The sequence below is a fragment of the Mesoplodon densirostris genome, chromosome 4 (assembly GCF_025265405.1).
Source record: "Mesoplodon densirostris isolate mMesDen1 chromosome 4, mMesDen1 primary haplotype, whole genome shotgun sequence".
Lineage (NCBI taxonomy): Eukaryota > Metazoa > Chordata > Mammalia > Artiodactyla > Ziphiidae > Mesoplodon > Mesoplodon densirostris.
Genome location: NC_082664.1, coordinates 12,907,836 through 12,929,997, shown reverse-complemented (window position 1 = coordinate 12,929,997; position 22,162 = coordinate 12,907,836). Strand labels below are relative to the sequence as shown.

The 22,162-nt window shown below is 53.4% G+C and overlaps 1 protein-coding gene across 2 annotated transcripts in view; it reads left to right on the top strand.

The window, feature by feature from the left end:
• Positions 1-686: 686 nt before the first annotated feature.
• RIN3 (Ras and Rab interactor 3) overlaps positions 687-22,162 on the top strand; it is a 123,679-nt gene continuing 102,203 nt past the window's right edge. Inside the window, exon 1 of one of the 2 annotated variants that reach the window (XM_060097932.1) lies at positions 687-766. In XM_060097932.1, coding sequence (XP_059953915.1) covers positions 696-766 — 71 coding nt within the window. In that variant the 5' untranslated portion in view covers positions 687-695. Of the gene's footprint in view, positions 767-1,092; positions 1,372-22,162 lie in introns of those variants that run through there. The other variant, XM_060097931.1, reaches the window with a different exon arrangement.

Genomic DNA, 22,162 nt, shown 5'->3' with positions numbered 1-22,162 from the left:
TAATGCTATCACTTGTGCAGGTAAACAAGCAGGGGTATGGAGGGCAAAGAGGTCTCTGGATGTTTTTACCAGAGCCCTGGGTGTCGGTCCTGTCTGCACCTCAACTTGCTGTGTGGCCTGGGGCAAGTCACCTCCTCTCTTTAGGTCTCAGTTTCCTTATCTATAAAAAAAAAGGAGTTAGATAAGTGGGTCTCAACCGGGATGATTTTGGCCCCCAGGGACATGTGGCAGTGTCTGGAGGCATTTTTGGTTGTTACAAGAAGAGGGTGATGCTACTGGCAGAGTGGGCAGAGGCCATGAATGCCGCTAAACATCCTACAAGCTCCAACAGTAAAGCATTATCTGGCCCCAAATATCCATAGTGCCAAAGCTGAGAAACCCTGCATTAGACTGAGGTCACCCTGTAGGGTGCAGTGCTGACCACTACTGTGAAATGTTCTGAGGGCAGCCCGGGCTCAGGAGGCATTTGTTAGTGCCCAGGCATTTAGAGGAGAGGCCTCCTGGTCCCACCAGAGTTGCTGTAGTTGTATTTGTGTAAACTGATTGACTTTCTCCCTCTGCTCCCATCTAGGTGTGGTACCCAGGATAGATGAATTAGACGCCTGGCTTGGTGGAGGAACAGACTGCTTTGTGAGATAGTGAGTTCGTCGTCAGTGGAGGCATCCAAGAGAAGGCAGCATGGCCACCTGTCGGAGATGTGGAGGAGGCGCCCTGCCTCTGGTCTGAGGCTGTCTAGTGGCGATTTCGAGGCTCCTTCAGGCAGGAGGTAAAGCGGGAGAGTGCCCTGCGTAAAGCTCTTGGCTTCCCCACCTGCCGGTCCGGAGCGGGAGCGCCTTCCTTCCCACGCGACTCTTCGCCAAGCTGGAAACTTTTCTCTAAGTTTTTCTCCCGGGTCTCCGGGAGCCGCCGGAGCGGCGGAGGCAGCACCCCGCGGCTGGGCGCCCGCACCCGGCGCCCCGGCCCGACACCACCCGCCGCCAGGTCCGGCCCCGCGGGCGCGGCTGCCGGGGTTTCCGTGTGCCTCAGGGGGGCTCCGGGCTGCGAGCTGCGGCCGAAAGGCTTTTGACAAAAAAAACTCTTGACCACCAAGGCCAGCCTCTTCCTGAAAGCCCCGCTCGCTCCGATACAGGAAGTAGAGGGAGCGAGCGCCCCAGAGCGTGGCGGCCGCGGCGGCTGTGGCTTCCCGACTCCGCGCGGGGCTGGCGGCGGTGCCCGCGCGGGCCCTTCCCCAGGGCAGCGCCAGGGGCATGCGGGCGCCCGGGGCCTCGCGGCCGGCGCCGCCCGGTGCCTGAGCCCCTGCGTTCACCGTCCCGGAGCTGCTGGCGGCATGATCCGACGGGCCGGGGCGCCCGAGTGCGCGGACCCCGCGGGGTGAGTCCGGGGCCGGCGCCCCCTCCTCCCTCGGTGCCCCAGGGCTCCGCTCGGCCCGCGTCCCTCCCGCCCAACTGCCCCTCCCCGCCCCCGAGGGTGCTCGGAGCTCCGGAGTAGCCCCGGCTGTGGGACCTCGAGGTGTCGGACTGAGACCGAACCCCTGGCCACGGCCAAGGCTGGTCTCCCGGTTCTTCGCGGAAGGGGGCAGCCCTGGTGCCTCTGCCGTACCCCGAGACTTGGCTAAACTTTTAAGCCCAGATGTCGCTCGCCGGAAGACCAGCTGGCACGTTCGGCGGCTAGGTTGGTGGGTGCCAGAGGGGCGCCTCTACCAGTCAGAGCCGAAGCGAAGGGGCTGTGTGGACGCGGCCCCTCCCCGGGCTCTGGTCCCGCCTGAACTTTAGATGCAGTCACTCGCGGTCCGGGCACCGCCATCCTCCCGCACCCGCCGATCCGCCTGTGCCCCGTGCGCGTCCTCGGGTGCTGGAGCTAGGTAGGGCAAGGGGCGGCGGACCCGGGTCCCCGTAAGTTTGGACGCCCGCGGCCTAACAGCTGACCAGCCCGCCTACACCGAGGACCCACCGGGATCCCTCCCCCACCCCTCTTGCGGGTCTAAGGACAGTGACCTTCGGACCGGCCTTTGCGAAACCCGGGGCTTGGGGAGGGTCCAGGGTGCACGAACTGCGTGTGGCCTCCGGGATCCCCGCCTTCACACACACACCGGGAGAAGGCACAGCGTGGAATGCGTGAAGCCGAACCGGTTTGGGAACTAGCTTTCTAGAGGGGTCTCCGGCGTCTAGTTAGTTTCATGTCCCTCACCCCCCCAGCTCACAACCTCGGACTTGTGGACATTGCTCAGGGCTGTGCTCCCGAAGTAGGTTCCCTCGTGCCACCCAGCCCAGCCAACGTCCCGGGAAGCTTCAGGGGGGTGAGGAGGCTCCAGTTCAAAGGCGGATTCCTGGGAAAGCTTCTTAGAACCTTTCTGGGGGCTAAGGTTGATGGGCGCCCCCCGGGGAAGCCAGTCCTGGCTTTTTGGTTTAAAAGTCCCGGGCTACTGCTGTGATGGACAGCCAGCTGCTCACTGGCCTAGCTCCTGACCTCGGCTCCCAGGGCCTCAGTTCTTTGCTGTGTAAAACGGAGGGGTGAGCTGTTCTTGTGCAGTCCCGAATTGGGGGGCAGCTGGAGGTGACTGGCCCCCACGCTAGTGGGGGGAGTGTCTCAGAGGGGCCTGTGATGCAACTAGATCTGAATGTCTCCCTCGTCCCCGCTCCCCCATTTCCGCCCCAGCTGGGAAGCCCTGCCTGGATGTTTTCCCCTGGAAGTGGAAAGACAAATGCCATCCGCTGGAGGAGCTGGAAATTCTGTTGGGGAGGGGGGCCCCCCCAGGGGCAAGTATCTGCCACACCCAATACTGATGGGTGGAGCTAGCAGGAGTTTCCCAGGAAGGAAGGGGAGGTGAGGGGCCAGGGTCCTGATCCCTCTGACTTCCCATATTTCCCCCAGGATGACCTCTCCTTACCCACTTCCTCTTGCCTTTCTTTGTTCATTACTAGGCCAGTTACTTAACCCCTCCATGCCTCAATACCTATCTAGAAAATGAAGATAAGTAATAGTAACTAGCCTTTAGAGTTGTTTTGAGGATTAAATGAAATAATGCATAAGAAGTTTTGCCCATGGGCCCATAGGCAAACGTTTAATAGTTATTATTATTACAACTATTATCGTTTGTTGAGTGTAACCCCTCTGTTTGCCGACTGTTTAACTGTCCTTGGCCAGGTAACACCTACTTCTTAAGATTGGTTATGAGGATTGAATGAGTTAATATTTAAGTAGCTGTCCACAGGCAGCTAAGGGTTAACACACCAACACAAGCCTGCTTAGAACAGTGTCTGGCATATCATAAATATTAGATGAATATTGGTTTGTTGCTAAAAACGTCGCTTTAGTTAGGAGGACCTTTGGGGTTGGAAGAGTTAAATGAGATAGTATCTCACTTAACCTTGCACCCAGTACAGGAATCCCTTTGACAACATTCCTGAAAGGCACTTGCATACCTCCAGTGATGGAGAACTTGCCACCACTGTGGTAGCCTTTCTGACAGGCAGATATCGAAGAAAGTCTGCCTTCTTCTAACTTCTGCCATTAGAAACCCTGTTCAGAGGAGCCCAATCCTTCTTGGCTCTCAAATACTAGAAGGCAGTTCTCAGGCGCACCCATGCATCCTCTGTTCCCTGGGCTGCACAGTACCCAAAGATGACGAGGACCAATAATCTATGACCCCTCACCCCCAGGCCACCCACAGAGCTTGCCGACCACTCAGGGCTGGGTCCTGAGTCCTCATCAGAGCCCATCTTTCCACCTGGCTCCCGAAGCCCCCTCCTCCTCGCTGGCAGAAAATGGATGTCCAGACAGCTAGGGGAACACCTCCCACCCCACACCCAGGGGCTAGGTGGGGGTCGCTTGGAAGTTAGCCTCCTGAAATAGGCGTATGAGGATCTTGGCAAGCAAGCTCTCTGTCTACTTGTTGAAAACGCTGTCTGGGGAGAAAGAAAATGCCGACAGGCTGCCCAGCACTCTGGACGAAGACACTTTTCTCCCTCCATTCATTCAAGTTCGTTCAACAAATAGTATCTGCATTAGGTGGACGTGGGGGCCCAGCATTAAACCAAGCCCCTGGCGGCTTGCAGGTGACTTTCCCAGAAGACAGAAAGGGGCTGTTCTGTAGCAGGTGGTCAGGGAAGGCCACTCCAAGAAGACGGTGTTTAGCCGAGGCCTGAAGGAAGTGGGGAGAGTGAGTCAAGCCCCTGGGGGATGTGGGGTGTGGTCTGTGTGTCGGACACAGAGAGGCTGGAGTGGAGTGGGGGAGAAGAGGCCAGAAGAAAGCTAGTCGGTGGGTAGAGGCTCTGGAGGGGGCTCTGAGTGAGCAGGGGCCACGGGTGGCGTTTGCACAGAGAGGTGACCTGGTTTGGATTTGGACTGTATTGAGGACAGGCTGTAGGGGGAAACAGGAACAGAAGGGGGGGTGCGCCCTGTGGTGGCTGTGAGAAAGGGCTGGGGCCCCGGGTGGAGCAGGCAGTGGAGACGTGAGAAGCTGGAGCCACAGGATGCGCGGGTGGATTGGAGGTGAGGTGGGAGACAGAGGCGTCGGGATGATGTGGGTGAAGCTGTGACTGCCAGGCGGCCAGACGCCAAACTGAACGGCAGGGTCCTGTGGATGTGTGTGCTCAGAGCCCACGCACTTTGATATGTTTGATCAGTTGAGGGTCTGTTTAAGATTTTATTTGAAAAAGGATTCCACTCTTGGAAAAAATGTGGCCATTACAGACAGACCTTATCCAATCCCCTGATATGATGACAAGGAAACGGAGACCCAGAAAGAGGAAGTGCCTTACCCAAGGTCAGGGGAGCTGGGCCTAGGACTCGGGTGTCCTGAGCCTTGGGCCTGCAAGGGGCTGCCTGCACAAGGCCCCAGGGCTTGTGAGAGCCCTGGCTTTCTGCCTCATGGCTGACATAATGCAGGGGGCCTGCCAGTCCCCTTGAGGAGCCCCTCAGCCACTCCCAGCTCTAAAATGGGGACTCTTCCTGGACAAGGCCCACCCAGAACAGGATCCAGTGATGAATTCAGGGTCCCAGCTACCACTCTGCTCACTGACCCGGGTTTCTTTGTCGTCAGGGGCTAATGCTCCCAGGTGGTTCTGGCTGATTCTCAGCTAGGATACTGACCCCCTTCCAGACCCTGAAAGACACTCTGGCCCACAGGAAGCAAAAGGTACCTCACCAGCTTAAGCCTTCAGTTCAGGCCCTGAGAAGCCCCAGTGCACCCCTGGGAAGCAAGTAGGAGTGCAGGGGATGGGGGCACGGGGGCTGCTTGGGATAGGGGAGTCTCAGCACATTTGCCCATGGCCCCCTTCCCATCTCCCCTACCACTTGACAGGCCTTATCCTGGGCCTCGGTCCCTATACTGTGGTCTTTTTTTTTTTTTTTTAATAAATTTATTTAGTTTTATTTTTGGCTGAGTTAGGTCTTTGTTGCTGCACGCAGGCTTTCTCTAGTTGTGCTGAACGGGGGCTACTCTTTGTTGTGGTGCACGGGCTTCTCATAGCAGTGGCTTCTCTTGTTGCAGAGCACAGGCTCTAGGCGCACGGGCTTCAGTAGTTGTGGCACACGGGCTCAGTATTTGTGGCTCGCGGCCTCCAGAGCGCAGGCTCGGTAGTTGTGGCGCACCGGCTTAGTTGCTCCGCGGCATGTGGGATCCTCCCAGACCAGGGCTCGAACTCGTGTCTCCTGCACTGGCAGGCAGATTCTTAACCACTGCGCCACCAGAGAAGCCCATCCTCTTGTCTTTTGTATTTTAACTAGTAGCCTCGTAGGTGCAAAGTGGTATCTCATGGTGGTTTTGTCATTTACTGCTTTAAAAAAAAATTATACACGTAACAACACATGTTCTTTGTAGAAAATTTGAGACTATAGCAAAATACTGTGATAGTCTTGTTTTATATGTCATTCTGAAATCGTGCACCTCAGATTGGGACTTGAAACCAGCCAAACCCAGACTGGGACTTGAACCCACATGGCCGGGACTAGAACCCCGCCAAAACCCCCAGTCTTCCAACTGAGATCACACACCTGGTCTCAGGACTTAATGAAGCTCAGGTTCTTGATGGCTCATCGCAGAAAGGATTCAGTGAGACAAAGTAATAGGTAAGAAGTGAGAAACACACTCCACAGACAGAGTGTGGGCCATCTCAGAAGGTGAGAAAGGCCTATACTGTGGTCTTTACTGAAACAGCAAGTATTAAAATACAAGGACGCCTGCATTTTAATCTAGGAGATCAGGAAATCAAATTGGAAACCGGCCAGGAATGGGTGTGATATTTGAAGGGGGTACCCACCCTGGGCCCTGGCTGCCCTCTCAGGCCTCCCAGGAGCTCCCTTTTATAGATGGGAGTCTGAGCTGGCCTGCGGTGCCTCCCAGCCATGGGCCAGAGCAGAGGGAAGGGGAGAACGGGTGCCAGACAACCACAAATTCTGTCCTTCCGGCCTCTCACAGATTCCATCTGTCGTGGCGAGATTCTCTCCTGAGTGAGAGTCGTCCCCTAGGTTGTATCATCCAGGCAGTGACAAATGAGCAGCAATGAAGGGGTTAGGAGGGGCAGGTTCAGAGGAGGGAAGTGCCTGAGCAAAGGCTTGGAGGTGGGACAGTGTAGAGTGGGACTCGGGAGGGAGGGAGTCTACCCCCTGGTTATAGTGGGGATCCAGGGGGAACAAGAAAGGCAAGCTTTGGCCAGAGAGAGATTGATGGAAAGGGGCAAGGAGTATGAGGGGGACTGCCCACGGGGACCCATCCTCATCCCAGGTTACCCTAGGAGTTCGGGGCACCTATATGCCCAGAAAGAGCCCCAACACAGGGGAGGTGACCAGGAAAAGACCCAAACTTCCTGTTTGTCCCTTGCTATCTACCTTCCATTAGAGAGTCCCCTTTATTTATTTATTTTTATAAAGGCAGCCCTCTTTTTTTCTTTTATTTATTTATTTTTTATTTATTTATTTTTGGTTGCATTGGGTCTTCATTGCTGTGCGCGGGCTTTCTCTAGTTGCGGCGAGCGGGGGCTACTCTTCGTTGCGGTGCACGTGCTTCTCATTGCTGTGGCTTCTCTTGTTGTTGAGCACGGGCTCTAGGCGTGTGGGCTTCAGTAGTTGTGGTGCATGGGCTCAGTAGTTGTGGCTTGCAGGCTCTAGAGTGCAGGCTCAGTATTGTGGTGCACGGGCTTTGTTGCTCCGCGGCATGTGGGATCTTCCCAGACCAGGGATCGAACCCTTGTCCCCTGCATGGGCAGGCGGATTCTTAATCCCTGCGCCACCAGGGAAGTCCCGGGAGTCCCCTTTATTTTTTTTAATTTTTATTATTTTATTATGTTTTATTAAAATTGTAAGAAACCATGTGTTAATTTCTCCCCTGCTTTCTTTCTTTTTTTTTTTTTACATCTTTATTGGAGTATAATTGCTTTACAATGGTGTGTTAGTTTCTGCTTTATAACAAAGTGAATCAGTTATACATATACATATGTTCCCATATCTCTTCCCTCTTGCGTCTCCCTCCCTCCCACCCTCCCTATCCCACCCCTCCAGGTGGTTACAAAGCACCCAGCTGATCTCCCTGTGCTATGCGGCTGCTTCCCACTAGCTATCTACCTTACGTTTGGTAGTGTATATATGTCCATGCCTCTCTCTCGCTTTGTCACAGCTTACCCTTCCCCCTCCCCATATCCTCAAGTCCATTCTCAAGTAGGTCTGTGTCTTTATTCCTGTCTTACCCCTAGGTTCTTCATGACATTTTTTTTCTTAAATTCCATATATATGTGTTAGCATACGGTATTTGTCTTTCTCTTTGTGACTTACTTCACTCTGTATGACAGACTCTAGGTCTATCCACCTCATTACAAATAGCTCAATTTCGTTTCTTTTTATGGCTGAGTAATATTCCATTGTATATATGTGCCACATTTTCTTTATCCATTCATCCGATGATGAACACTTAGGTTGTTTCCACCTCCGGGCTATGGTAAATAGAGCTGCAATGAACATTTTGGTACATGACTCTTTTTGAATTATGGTTTTCTCAGGGTATACGCCCAGTAGTGGGATTGCTGGGTCATATGGCAGTTCTATTTGTAGTTTTTTAAGGAACCTTCATACTGTTTTCCATAGTGGCTGTACCAATTCACATTCCCACCAGCAGTGCAAGAGTGTTCCCTTTTTTCCACACCCTCTCCAGCATTTATTGTTTCTAGCTTTTTTGATGATGGCCATTCTGATAGGTGTGAGATGATATCTCATTGTAGTTTTGATTCTCATTTCTCTAATGATTAATCATGTTGAGCATTCTTTCATGTGTTTGTTGGTAATCTGTATATCTTCTTTGGAGAAATGTCTATTTAGGTCTTCTGCCCATTTTTGGATTGGGTTGTTTGTTTTTTTGTTGGTGAGCTGCATGACCGGGAGTCCCCTTTAGAAGTGAGCTAGGGGCCAGGAATCATCTTATTCTTGGGACACCGCCACATCCTCCATGCAGCCTTCCATCCATGCCAGCTGGAGATTTTAGAGAAGCCAAAACCCCTTTAAAATATTATGTCTTCCTATTTAGATTATAAACCTCCAATTAAAAGGGATCAGGACCGTTCCGTATCTTTCTGTCCTGCCCACAGTTGTCACTCAATAGATGCTTGAAGAGGATGATATACTGAACAGGATTCTAAAAATCGCCTCGCAGCTTTCTCTTTTGTGTCCTGAAGCACCTGAGCTTCTGGAACTATATGCAAGGCGGCCCAGACCTCAGGGGTAGGAGGGCCCAGATCAGGGAGGTGAGGAATCCATCTCCCCTTCTGCAGCAAGAGGTGAGGCCGAGGCCACCATACCCCTCCCCAAGTCTGGAACGAGGAGGGGGCTGGCCACCCAGGGACTTGAGTAGGGACCCCACTCCCTTCATTATCCTCCCTGTCTGTGTCCCTCACTTCTGTGGGAGAGAGGCTGGGAGAAGGTGAAGGCAGCTGTGGGTCACGGATAGACATGCAGCCTCAACCAAGAGAACAGAGTCAGCTGGGTGTACAGGATCTGGGGGAACCCTGGCTGGTCAGTGGGTCCCAAAAGAAGGTCTGTGGTCCACTGAGAAAGTGGGAAAATAAGGTGTTGTGTTGTGTGTGTGTGTGTGTGTGTGTGTATCAGCCAAGGTTACCAAGCTATCTTTTCTTGGGCAGAACTGTTCCTTATTCTGAGGTTAAGTCTTTTTGCCGTATTAAGCTTCCTGTCTTTTATGAAATGATTGGGCACGTTGATGGTGGTTGTTAGATGTTAATGTCCTTTGGGCAAAATAAAAAGTTGCTAGAGGAAAGTCAGAAACACTGCTCAAGCTGCTTCAGTGGAATTTATCCATTTTGTGTCCCCTTCAGCCCCTCTCCCGTCCCTGCCACACCTGGCAATCAGAGAGTCGACCTAGTTATATTGTCCTTTGCCGATTTGGAAGATGCTTGGGGACGTGCATGCTGTAGAACATCAGTAGGGCTGGAGCGTATCCTAGGGTCCTGTGCCTTCTGGTGATTTGGGATTGTACTCTAGGGAGCACGTCCCTTACTCTCCCTTGGCCTCAGTTTTCCCATCTGAGAAATAAACTCAGTGATCTCTAAGGACCCTGCTCCTCCTGACACTCAGTGATTCCCTGAATTACTGGCCAACACATGTCTGGGAGCGATACTGGAGTGCCAGTCGGAGATGAGACAGCTCTTCTTTCCTCTGATACAACAGTCTAGAACATACTTTCATAAGAAACAAAGACCCAGAATGGAGACTTCTGGGTCATCACCCTGATCAAGTGCCTGGAAGAAAATGTCTTCATTGCTGTGGGGTGATTTTTGAAAAACTGGTGTTGCAAAAGGCGCGTGTCTTTTGGGAGCCCACTTTGGGGAAGGGCCCCTGGCTTCCTGGTAGCGTGCGCGGCCTGGTCAGCAGGTTGGGAAGGTTCCTTGGAGTGGCCTGTCTGAGTGTGACTTGGATCCGTGAGTGGCGCCTGCTCTGGTGCCGGCTGGCGCGGGAGCCGTGGGGATGCAGAGGAGGTGGTGGAGGCCTGGTGTCGCCGGGTTCCTGGCTGGGAAGGCTGCTCCCATCGGGGTTTGAGAGGAGCGCGGTCTGAGGGAAGGCCCAGCAAGGGAGGGGTCGGGCAGGCCCCCCCCGGCTGAAGGAAGGGGCTCCCTGCCAGGCAGGCCGGGTCTCCCCACACACACCCAGTGCTGTGCTGCCCTGGCAGGGCCATCCCGTCCCTGCGCGGCGGGGAGGTGGGCCGAGGACACAGTGTGCCCGCTCCCCTCCCCCCAGCCTGCCCCCCCCTCCCCGACACACAGAAACCAGCCCTTTCCCTCCTGCCAGTGTGGCCTTGAAGGAGAAGAAAGGAAGTGGGCAGGTCCAGAGGAGCCCTTCCCTCAGCCGGGGTGTCCACAGGGCAGTGGGGAGGGCCTTACTGACTCCATTCCCGTGTGGCTGTCAGCCTCAGGCCTCTGATAGAAGGATCTGGAAGCTGTCAACACGGCCGCCGCCACTGTCTCCCCCCACCTGTCAGCGAGGCCCCCGAGCAGCCTCAGGCCCATCTCCTCTCTAGGCCTGGGCTTGGAGGAGGCTATCCCCCGTGGCTGGAACAGCTCTGCTGGTCAGGGGCATCCAAAGTGGTGGCAGCGCCCCTTGCCCCATCTTGCCAGTAGCTCCTGGGGGTGCCCCTACTGCAATCTGTCCGTGTTTGAAAGACCCACCCAGCCTGCTATGAAATGTCAGTTCCCTCGCAGAAGAAACGGCCTACGGGGCGGTTGTGGTCAAGGCCTGTTGCTGACATAGGTGCACAGCACCAGCGCCCGCTCAGGCCACATCCTATGGGGCAACGGCGCCAGCCCGAGGACAGGGCCACTTGCGTCCTCCGTCCTGGGACCAGGCAGGGTCAGAGCGCCCCCAGAACCTGGCTCCACTTGCCAACCTGGAGCCGGGGGGTGGGGGCTGGGTGTAGGGCCCAGGATTCCAGGAGAGGGAGGTCAGGGTGGCGAGGGGCTGGCCTTGAGGGGCTCTCTTAGGGGACACTTTGCCCCATGAACGTGGGCCCCATTTCATCACCGACTCTGGCATCTCAACTTTGTATTCCCTAGTTAAGAGATGGGACTTCAAATGCTAGACACCACCTCAGCTCCTTGACTACCATTTAATGTGAGGTGTCAGGGCTGATGGAAGAGCCTGTTTTCCCAAGAAAGAAAGAAAGAAGAGAAAAGGGGATGCAGAGGGACAGCCCTCAAGAAGGAGAGGAGACCCCAGTGGTAGCAGAGATGCATTCCCTCCTGCACAGGTTTTCCCAGGGCTGGGTTGCTCCCTGGGTTAATAAATGTGCATCTTCACCCACCTCCAGGGACCAGAGAAATAAAGGACTTTGCATCTGAAATTCACAATTTGACGATCTCTGGCTAAAGGGGAGAGCTCTCAAGAAGGACTGCACTGGGGATCTGTTTCCCCAGCCACCATGGCTCCAGCCTCCTTAATCTCAGTCAGTGTCAGAGATGGACACTATAAATTTCTCTAGGGATATTGCAGTTCCAAGCAAGGACTTCACTCTCTACCCGTGGCGCCTGATGACAGCATTTATTATGCTTGCTCTTTCTGTTCTTGACATTTTGACAGAGCATCCATCTAAAATATATTCAGGGATTCTTCTCCCAATGAATGTCTTCCACATCCATCCTCACCTATCCATCCATACATCCAGTTCTCCAGCTCTCCATCCATTTATCCATCCGTCTGTTCCCCCATGCATACACCCATCCATTCATCTACCCATCCGTTTATCAAACATTTGTTGTACATCTAGGAGTTTCCAGTTTATCTACTAGGGAATATAAGAGAAATATGCACATAATAAAAGTACAGGGCACTGTATTAAAAATTGCCGGGGCTCCGTTACACTAGGCTGGGGTGAGCAGGAAGAACTCCCTGGCAGAGGTGGCATCTGGATGGGGGCTTGAAGGATGAGCAGGATTTTAACTGAAATCGGGCTTATGCAGGGAAGGGTATCTTAGACAGGAGAAAAGCATGAAGCGGGAAAATGGGAAAGGACAAGCTATATGGGGGAGCCCTAAAGAGCTTGGTTTGGGGACAGGGAAGAAGGGTTCTTTGTGCAATGGGCCTAGAAAGGGAGTTGGGGCCCACTTGGCTGCAGGTGGAAGAGTTGGATTTTACCACCGTGATGAAGACCCCAGTCTGCTCTCCCTCTTAGAGCTGAGCAACCCTGGGCAAGTCACTGGCCTATACCTGCCAGGACACCTCCCTCTTCCTCCTCTGCCAAGTAAAGCAGTGATCCCTACCTCACAGGGTTGTTACATGAGAGGCTGTTCTTACTTATTTGGGCTGTGGGACCAGGTGGGGGCTGCCACCTCTCTGTATATGGGGTGTGTGTGTGTGTGTGTGCTGTTGATTCTCAAAAAAATATTTTATTTTATGCCTGAAAAAGTTCACACACAGACACACAAATAGTGAAATTTAAAGCATCAAACACTTCATCTTTTTGAGGCTGTGCCAGTCCAAGTGCATGTTTACTTAATTTCGATCTTTGGTGCACAGTGTTGAGCTGTGTGTACATGTTGATTAGTGTTCCTCTTTTTTCACTGAGTGTTATTTCCTGTACGTATTTCTACATGCCGTGCTGTGGACGTATGTTGCCTACCTATCATCTTTGATGGCCTTATCATATTATAATCATTTTAATGGTTGGAGTTGGCACAGACATATGTCAACTTTTTTCCAAGTCCCCTCTGTTTTAAATGAAGCCCCTGAAAACTTATGTGGGTCTAGGGTTTGGGGACCATTTCTTTGAGATCTATCACCATCTTGGGTATTTGAGTTCAGGGGTGAAGCAGAACCTGTTGATTGGCCCCCTGAATTTTAGTTGGGCATAAATTTTAGCTAAACACTTCCCAGTTTCCTTGCAGTTAGGTGTGGCTACGTGATTAAGTTTGGACGGCAAAATATGTGAGGTGTAAAATTTGCTTGGTGATGTCCTTAAAGAGAAGGGTCATGCTTTCTGTTTTCTTTCCTCTTGGCTGGAATGTAATGGCTGGAGTTGAAGCAGCCATCTTGGACTCTGAGGTGAACTTGAGAATGGAAGCTATGCCGAGTAGAGCAACAACATAATATATAATATAACAAGGGTGTCAGACATGTTGACACATCAGCCCAGCTTTGTACTACTTACCCAGACTTGTATATGAGAGAGGAATACATATCTACCATATTTAACTCACTGTTATTTTAGATTTTCTATCACAAACTTAATCCTAACTGACACACACACACAATTATCTTTTGTCACATAGCACCAGAGTATATGCCAGAAATACTAAAGCTGCTTTGCAGGGCTACCTGCAAATCTTTATTTCCTAGCGGAGGTGGGAAGGAGGAAAAGGAGGAGAGGGGAGAGGTGTTTTGCATCAACTGAACCTCTTATCTCAAGGACTACATTGCAAACATTTTTTTTTTCTCTCATATTGAGTGTTTGTGAGTTTTAGATCTCACCAGAAGCTTCAGACTAGTTATTCTGGTTTCAGTTCTGACTCCCAAACTCTGTGCTTTGACAGGGCTAAATATTGCTGAGCAAGGCAGCCATGTCGCTTCCCTCAGCCTCAGTTTCTTCATCCGCGCTTTAGATGGAGAACTCTCCTAGGTTAACTCTCCTTGTGCTGACGTTCTGATATTGGTTCTCCCATTGCACCAGCATAAGAAAAGCCGGGACGTGTTCTGATTCAGTGCCTGTATCCTTGCTGGCTGCTGCTATTCATTCATTCTTTCTTTCTTTCTTTCACTGCTTCTTTATTGACCACTTGCTGGGTGCCAGGCTGGGTTTGTGCTGACCACTGGCCACCAGGGGTCTTGAGTGGTCACCTTACCTCTCTGCTCAGCCTTGAGAAAGGTTTGTCCTGAGATGGCTAGGACTGGCCTTCCCTTCTCCAGGGACAGCACAGGCTCAGTTGGAGCCTGTAAGAGCCTGCTCCGAGCTGCCATCCCACAGCCCAGAATCACCCCTCCCTGCCCCTGGGCGTGAGGAGGGCCTCAGGGCTTTGCCTGAGAGGCCACATGTGAGACCTGGGATTGAGCAGGGTGGACTGTCTTGAAAGGCTGGGCGAGTGCCTTTGAAGTGGTTTGAAAGGCAGGCAGGGGGCTTCTTTCCACGTGCCAAAGCAGACCCCCATCCCTGGCTCTAGCATCGTCAGGCATCAGAGCTCAGTGTTGCTCTGGTGACCCCCTAACCCAGCCCCCGCTTACAAATAAGGCTCAGAGAGGGGAAGTGGTCACCCCAAACTCTCTCAGCTGCACCCAGCCTTTTTTCCAAGGCTCTGTGCAGGTGCCTAGGCTGCTCCTTTTCATGAGGCCCTAGAGATGGGTGATGGGGTGGGCATAGACACATCGGCCTTCACTGGTTGCCTCTCCCTCCAGCCTCTGGAAAGTGCTGAGCTCTTTCCTGCCTCAGGGACTAAGCATACACTCCCCACCTCCAACCTCCTGCAAAAGCCTTCCAGGCTGTCAAGCCTCTAGGGCTGTTGCATACAGTCATGCAGGTTGTTCACTGCCCACAGGCACCTGCTGAGAGAGAAACCAGGGGGCACGGAAATTTCATCCTCTTGCCAAGCCCTGTGTGAGTCAGGTGTGTGTGCGGGAGTGGAGGTGGGGCTGCCTGCATCCATGGGGAGCAAGGATCATCTTTTCCTAATTTGCACAGAGGTGCCGCATAGGCTACTGGGGACACCAGTGTGGCTTAAACAACAACTGGGCCAGCAGAAGACCCATCGGCACCATCAGAGCCTCGTGCCTCATGCCTGTCGCGGCGTACTCTCTGTCTGTGGCCCCGCTAGCCTGTAAGCTCTCAAGGGCAGAGACAGTGACTCCTCCGGGCAGGTGTCATTGTCAGATCAGCACTGTGCTGGGCACAGAGCACTTGACTCAGAGAACGCCGTGCTGAGCGGGAGTTGTGAGGGCTGGAGAGGAGTGGCCCGCACAGGCTTGGAAAATGTTTGTCGAGGGCACATATGGCAGGTTACTGCCCAGGAGACTGGTGAGGAGGGACTGACCAGGATAGAGGGCCTCGGAGAGATGGGAAGGGGCCAGCCAGGAGCTTGCAGAGGGGGCGTGGGCTGTGCGAGCCTGAGTAGCAGAGTGAGGGGGGTGGCTGGGCAGGGCGTCGCGCTCAACTCTGGGCGGGAGGCCCTGAGAGCAGAAGCTGTGGCCGGAGAAACCAGAGACACACCTGGCCTCACCCGGGCTCCACTCTGCAGGACCAGGGTGGAGCGGGGCACGGTGTGGGTAGTTGCCAAAGCCTCCCAGCTCCTCCCCAGCCCTTAGACTCCCACCCAGCCGAGTCCTGGAGCCCCTCTCCGGCCTGTACGGTGCTGGTCCAGCAGGTACCCGACAACTCAGCCTTGTCCCAAGATCCCCAGTCTTGTGGGCCACAGGAGTGGCAGGCAGTGCTGTGCCTGCAGGGTGCAGGATGGTCCCCTGGAGTGCTGGGGTCCCCAGCTGGCTCAGGGGTGTCCTGCTCAGACTAGGGTGCGTCTGGGGGAGCTTTCCCAGGGAGGCGAGAGCCAAGCTGAGTGACGTCTAGGAATTTCCCAGGTAAACCTGGGCGGGGGGTGGGTGGGAGCGGGCACCCAGCGTGGCCCTCTTGCGGGTGCCGCGGACTCAGTGTGCCTGGAGTTTACTCTCCGCGTGGCCTGCGCAGGAGAGGGGACCAGGCAGCAGAGGCTCTTAGGCTGGATCCTGAAGGCCATGGAGACTGAGACAGGCTTGTCCCCCCCACCTTTTTTTTTTTTTTTTTTTTGGCGGTACGCGGGCCTCTCACTGTTGTGGCCCCTCCCGTTGCGGAGCACAGGCTCCGGACGCGCAGGCTAAGTGGCCACGGCTCACGGGCCCAGCCGCTCCGCGGCATGTGGGATCTTCCCGGACCGGGGCACGAACCCGCGTCCCCTGCATCGGCAGGCGGACTCTCAACCACTGCGCCACCAGGGAAGCCCTCCCCCACTTTTAAAGTTGGGCTGTGTATTGGCTTCCTAGGGCTGCGCTGACAAAGTAGCAGAAACTGGGTGGCTTAGAACAATGCAAATTTGTTTTCGCAATTCTGGAGCATTCTGAAATCAAGGTGACGGCAGGGCTGTGCTCCCTCTGAGACTCTGGGTAGCATCTTCCTCCCTCTTCTCAGCTTCTGGTGGCCCCGGCAGTCCTTGGGGTCCCTTGGCCTGCAGCTGCATCCCCGCAGTCTCTGCCTGGTCACAGGGCCATCTGCTTTCTGTGTGTCCGTGTCCTTGTGTCTCCTCTTCTTATAAGGATGTCAGTCCAATCGGATTAGGGCCCTCACCCTGCTCCAATGCGACTTCATCTTAACTAATTCCATCTGCAACGACCCTATTTCCACATAAGGTCACATTCTGAGGCCCTGGGGATTAGGACTTCGCCCTATCTTTTGGGGGGGACACACTTCAACCCCATAACAAGGTAAAATTTATAGAGAGTAAACTTCACCCTTTTCTGTGTACTGTTCTATATGTTTTGGCAAACGTAGAGAGTCAGGTAACCTCCGTCACAATCAAGGTATAGAACCGTTCTGTCACCCTCCAGAACTCCCCTCTGCCCTTTTGTAGTCAGCCCCTCCTCCGCCCCAAACTCTGGCATCACTCCTCTCTTCTCCATCCTTGAGTTCTGCTGTTTCGAGGACGTCATGTGAATGCTGCCTTGCGAGTCTGGCTTCTTTCACTTGGCGGTAGGCGTTGCAGACCCATCCGTGTTGTGTATCTCAGTACTGAGTTCCTTTTTATTGTTGATAGTGTTTCATTGCATGGATGTATCACAGTTTGTTTATTCATTCACCCCCTGTGGCACATTGGAGTGGTTTCCAATTTGGGGCAATTGCAAATAAAGCTGCTGCAAACGTTTGCGTATGAGGTATAGGTTGTTTTTTTGTTTTTTTTTTTTTTTTTTTTTTTTTTTTTTTTAGTTTCTGCTTTATAACAAAGTGAATCAGTTATACATATACATATGTTCCCATATCTCTTCCCTCTTGCGTCTCCCTCCCTCCCACCCTCCCTATCCCACCCCTCCAGGCGGTCACAAAGCACCGACCTGATCTCCCTGTGCTATGCGGCTGCTTCCCACTAGCTATCTACCCTACGTTTGGTAGTGTATATATGTCCATGCCTCTCTCTCGCTTTGTCACAGCTTACCCTTCCCCCTCCCCATATCCTCAAGTCCATTCTCAAGTAGGTCTGTGTCTTTATTCCTGTCTTACCCCTATGTTCTTCATGACATTTTTTTTCTTAAATTCCATATATATGTGTTAGCATACAGTATTTGTCTTTCTCTTTGTGACTTACTTCACTCTGTATGACAGACTCTAGGTCTATCCACCTCATTACAAATAGCTCAGTTTCGTCTCTTTTTATGGCTGAGTAATATTCCATTGTATATATGTGCCACATCTTCTTTATCCATTCATCCGATGATGGACACTTAGGTTGTTTCCATCTCCGGGCTATTGTGAATAGAGCTGGATTTTGCATAGGAATCACATGGCCGCTTGCATCGGCTGCTGTGTGAAGAAGGGCCTGGGTTTGGGGGGAGGAGCCCATGGGGAGACCGGAAGGATGCTTACTGTAGGGGTCGGGGCGAGCAGTGATGGAGGCCTGGACCAGGCTCTCGGCAGTGGGGGATAGGAGCCTACTGGTGTATATCTAGGATGGAACCTGGTGCTGGACTGCGTCTGCACCCCTGAGGCCAGGAGGCCACCTTTATTATCTCCCACCAGCCCGCCCTTCACCTCTGCAGGAGACAGTGGCAGTCGTAGCCCAGCATGGCTGTCTGGACATGAGGACGTTGAGCCAGAGGCTCCCCTGCAGCCGCCACTAATACCGTCCTCCCCTTTTTCTCCCAGATCTGTCCTCTACCTCGGACGGGAACTGACCACGGTGCCAGGCCAGCAGGCTCAGCAGCGACGGGATGGGTGTTGAGCTGGGGCCTGGCCTCCGCTCCAGGGCGAGAGGTGTGCTGGGTCCTAGTTCAGACGCCACGGCAGCTCCCAGGGTCTGCTGGGCCCTACACGGTGACCAGGATGCGTGTCCAGGTCGGCCACAGTTGGTGCCAGCCTAACGAAGGGACATTTATGGTCAATCCTTGTTGTTCACAGATTCTGTATTTGCAAATTGGCCTACTTGCTGAGATTTATTCGTGACCCCCAAATCATAGTGCTTTGCAAGTCATTTGGAGCCATGCACAGAGTGATGAAAAATCTTCTGACACTCATGTTCCCACCTGAGGCACCAAACAAGGCGAATCTGCCTCCTAGTTTCCGTTCTCATACTTCAAACAAGTGTCCTCGTCGTGGTCTGTTATGTTTTTCGAATTTTCATGCTTTTGGCTGATGCTTTCGCTGTTTAAAATGTCCCCCAGGTGTAGTGCTGCAGTGCTGCCTAGGGTTCCTAAGGGCAAGAAGGCTGTGACGGGCCCCATGGAGAAAATACGGGTCTTAGAAAAGCTTTGCTCAGGCATGAATTGTAGTGCTGTTGGCTGGAAGTTCAAGGTTAATGAATCAACGATATGTATTAAATAAGGTGTCTTTAAACAGAAACACACATAAAATAAGATAGGTCTTGATCAGTTGATGAAAATGTTGTGACCAGCAGCTTGCAGGAACCTACCCGTGTGTTTCCCCCAGAAGCAATGGTTCTGTTTCCGCTAACTCAGAGTCCGTGGTGACTTTGTAAAACATACCAACTACAAATGCTGAGAATGGACCGTATGTACGTCGTATAGATACATCAGCCCCGAAGCTCTGCGCCAAACTCTCTGCACGTCACTATCAGCAGTTCATTCCTCTGGATTAAGAAGTGCCTGACTTGTGCGTGCTCTGTTTTTAAGATGCACACGTCCTTGAGATAGGCACCATCCCTTCTGTCCCTGGACTTTGGTCCTCTCTCCCTCCAGTGAAACTCAAGGCTTGGAAAGGACAGTTTCCAAGGACGGGAGCGGTCAGTGCCAGTGTGTCACATTCTGTGATTCTCACAGACACGTCTCTGTAGGGAGCAGCGTATCCATCAAGGCATAAAAATCGAGGGTCTTTGGCATTCACAGATTTGACACTAATATCATAGCGATTATGTCAGACCCCTTTGCTAAAAGCTGTTTCTCCGTTAATTGTCACAGCCCTGTGAGGCTAGGATTGCAGTGCCCCATCTACAGGCGAGGAAATTGAGGCACAGCAAGTGACTCAGTGGAAGCCCTCAGCAATCCATGGCAGAGCCAGGACCCGAATCCAGGTTTGTCCGAGTCCAGAGCCTCTGACCTTCACCCCTGAACTCCCTGCATCCCTGTGCTGCATCCCAAGATTCCAAGACCCTGCTGACTCCCCTAGATCCAGGTGTGCCTGGATCCTGGGAGGGATGCCGCCCCCAGCCTTCTGAGCCCCACGGAGGGGGTGACCTCATAGCCCCCTCCCTGAGTTGGCTGTATATGATGGGCCAGGTGGAGAACCTTGGAGGTGCAGAAAGGGGCACCGACCCCACCCGCCAACCTCTCCCTTGTCATCCACTGACCAAATCACACCCTATAACCCCTGTCCTTGGAGTCGCTGGGAAACACTTTAACCCGGAGGGGCGGCGTGTTCCTCCTCAGTGCACCTTCCTCTCTCCCCGCCCCAGTGCCTCTCGATGGTCCCCAAGGTAATGAGCCAGTGGCCTCGGCTTCCTCCACCTCCCACTCTTGAAACCTCACCACCAGTAACTTCCCTTATGCTAAGGCACAAGGGACCCTGCACACTGTAAAGTCTGACAGGGAGGGGGGTTGGCGGGCGGGGGCCGGGTACCAAAACCCTAGAAAGGATGCAGCTCTGAGGGTGGGATTTCAGGTGGGAGGTGGGGCGTCCATTTAGTTTTGTGAGGTGGGCCCAGACCCAGGAGGCACACTGCCAAGAAGCATCAGGACCAGCGAGCCTGGGGCGTGCTCGTGACCCAGCCGAGGAAGTGTGGTCACGACAAGTGTGAGGTGGGCTTCAGGGTGACTCAGTGTGGCCATGGGGTGGAGGAATGTGGTGCTGTCGCAGTTCCTGCAAGGTGCAGGTAGGGGCCTGGCGTCCACAGCCTGCGTCCTCGGGGTGCAGGCAGTGCCCGCAGGAGGGCGGCTGTCGGGTGTCAGCATTGCATTCGGCCCCGAGCCCTGGGCTGGCCCTGGACCTGACCCCACTTCCAGTTTAGAAATGGGGGTTCACTTAGTCAAAGCACATCCCTCTCCCTCGGTGGTCATGTTTCACCCTTCTGGCAACCTCTGAAAGAGCGGGGGATGGGTATCCTTTCACTTGTTTCACTACTGAGAGAACTGAGGCCCAGAGAGGTGGGGAGGCTTGCCCAAGGACACACAGCAAGTCTGTAGCAGAGGCTAGAATAGAGCCCCGCTCCCTTTCCAGGGCAAAGCATTTTCTGCACCACTCAGAGCTGTCCAGCATGAGTAGTGTCCCCAGCAACCATCGACGGAGCCATTGTGAAGCTCCAGATGCAGTCGACTGATTTGTCCTCACAGCAGCCTTATGGGGCCTGTAGAGTTGTCAGTCTCATTTCACAGACCTTGAAAGGCTGGTCTCAGAGCGGAATTCAGTCAAGCCCCGGACACTAAGGGTGAGAGAAGGAGAAACGCCAGCAGAGGTCCAGCAGGGGTGGGGCCCTGGGTGAGGATATGCAGGGCCCTCGGCTCCCCTTCTGCGCTGAGTCCTGTCCGCCGTGGGGCTGCTGCTCCCTCCTCAGCCCCACTGTCAAGCCCGGGAGGGGCGGGCTGTGATCTCCTTCCCGTTTCCCCCAGATGCTGGGGAGCCGCTGAGTAAGCAGCAGGCCGGGCCAGAGACCAAGGTCACGGTGTGACCTGTGGGCTGCCACGTGGGGTGGGCGCTCCTGGAGGGAGGCTGGCGGGGGCAGACGGGGGGCCTGCCCAGCGCTGTCAAGGCCTCGTGTTTTCCAAGCCTGGCTCATCTGGGGAGGAGAAGGCAGCGGAAGCGGGGTGGGCAAGGACTCTGGCAGCTCTGTAGGGACAGGCCTGGGGAGGCCTGGGCTGGGATCCATGTGCAAAAGGGGCCTTGTCTGCAGCCAGCCGCGGGGGGCAGCTTCTGAGAGAAGGGGGCCTTAAACGCTGGAACAAATGACCGAGGTCACAGTCTCCTTTCCCGAAGAATTTTCCAAGTAAGGTAATGGCTAATGGTAATAACATTGACACGTATATCGTTGTCTTTTTTTTATCTTCTTTCTTTTTTATTTCTTTCTAATTAGAAACAAATCCCACACACAGTACACGAATTCACACACACTGAAAAGATTTAAACAATAGAAAAGTCTAGACCTACACTGTCCAATACAATAGCCACTAGCCACATGTAGCTATTTTACAAATTAAATTAATTAAAATGAGGTAAAAGTCGCACTGGCCGTATTGCAAATGCTCCATAGCCACAGGCAGCTGAGGGTGACCATACTGGACGGTGCAGACATAGGACATTTCCATCACTGCACGAAGTTCTTTGGGGCAACTCTGGCTAGATCACGAACGGGGAAAACCCTACCAACTGAAAAATAACTTCTGGAATCAGCTTGGTTCCTTTGGACCTGTTTTATGTATTTACTTATGTCTGGGTGTCCACCCTTCCCATACGCAATTCTGTCTGATCCGCCCAGCTACTTGGCCCTATGAGTATGAGGATGATACTCCTCTCTCTCTTTTTTTTCTTTTTTTTTTTTTTTTTGCAGAAGAGGAACTGAGGCTCAGAGAAGGTATATGGGCCAGAGGTAAGGGGAGGGTCAGAATGGGTTTGTTCCCTAGGGTCAGAGGCCCTTCCCTTGGTGTGTCCAGGTGACCCGAGGTGCAGCCAGGCAGGGCCTACGGCAATCTTTTCACATCCCTGCACATTTCACTCAGTGGTATGTGAAGGAGAGGCCAGACAAGCACATTGATCTTCCAGGAAGACTCTCTCCGGGGCGTCTATTCTTCCGTTTTAATTGTGTCCCCTGAAATGTTCGCCTGTTATTTTCTGATTTTCGTAGTAATACACACTCAGTGTAAAAGTTTGGAATGTGCAAAAAAAAGTGTCAGGAAGGAGACAGAAATCACTTAATCCCAGGATTAACAGCCGCTGGCTTGTGGACCAGCTTATACTCCTGCCGGTAGAGCAGGAGCGGTCCGCTTCCTCCACAGCCCCGTCATGTAGGTC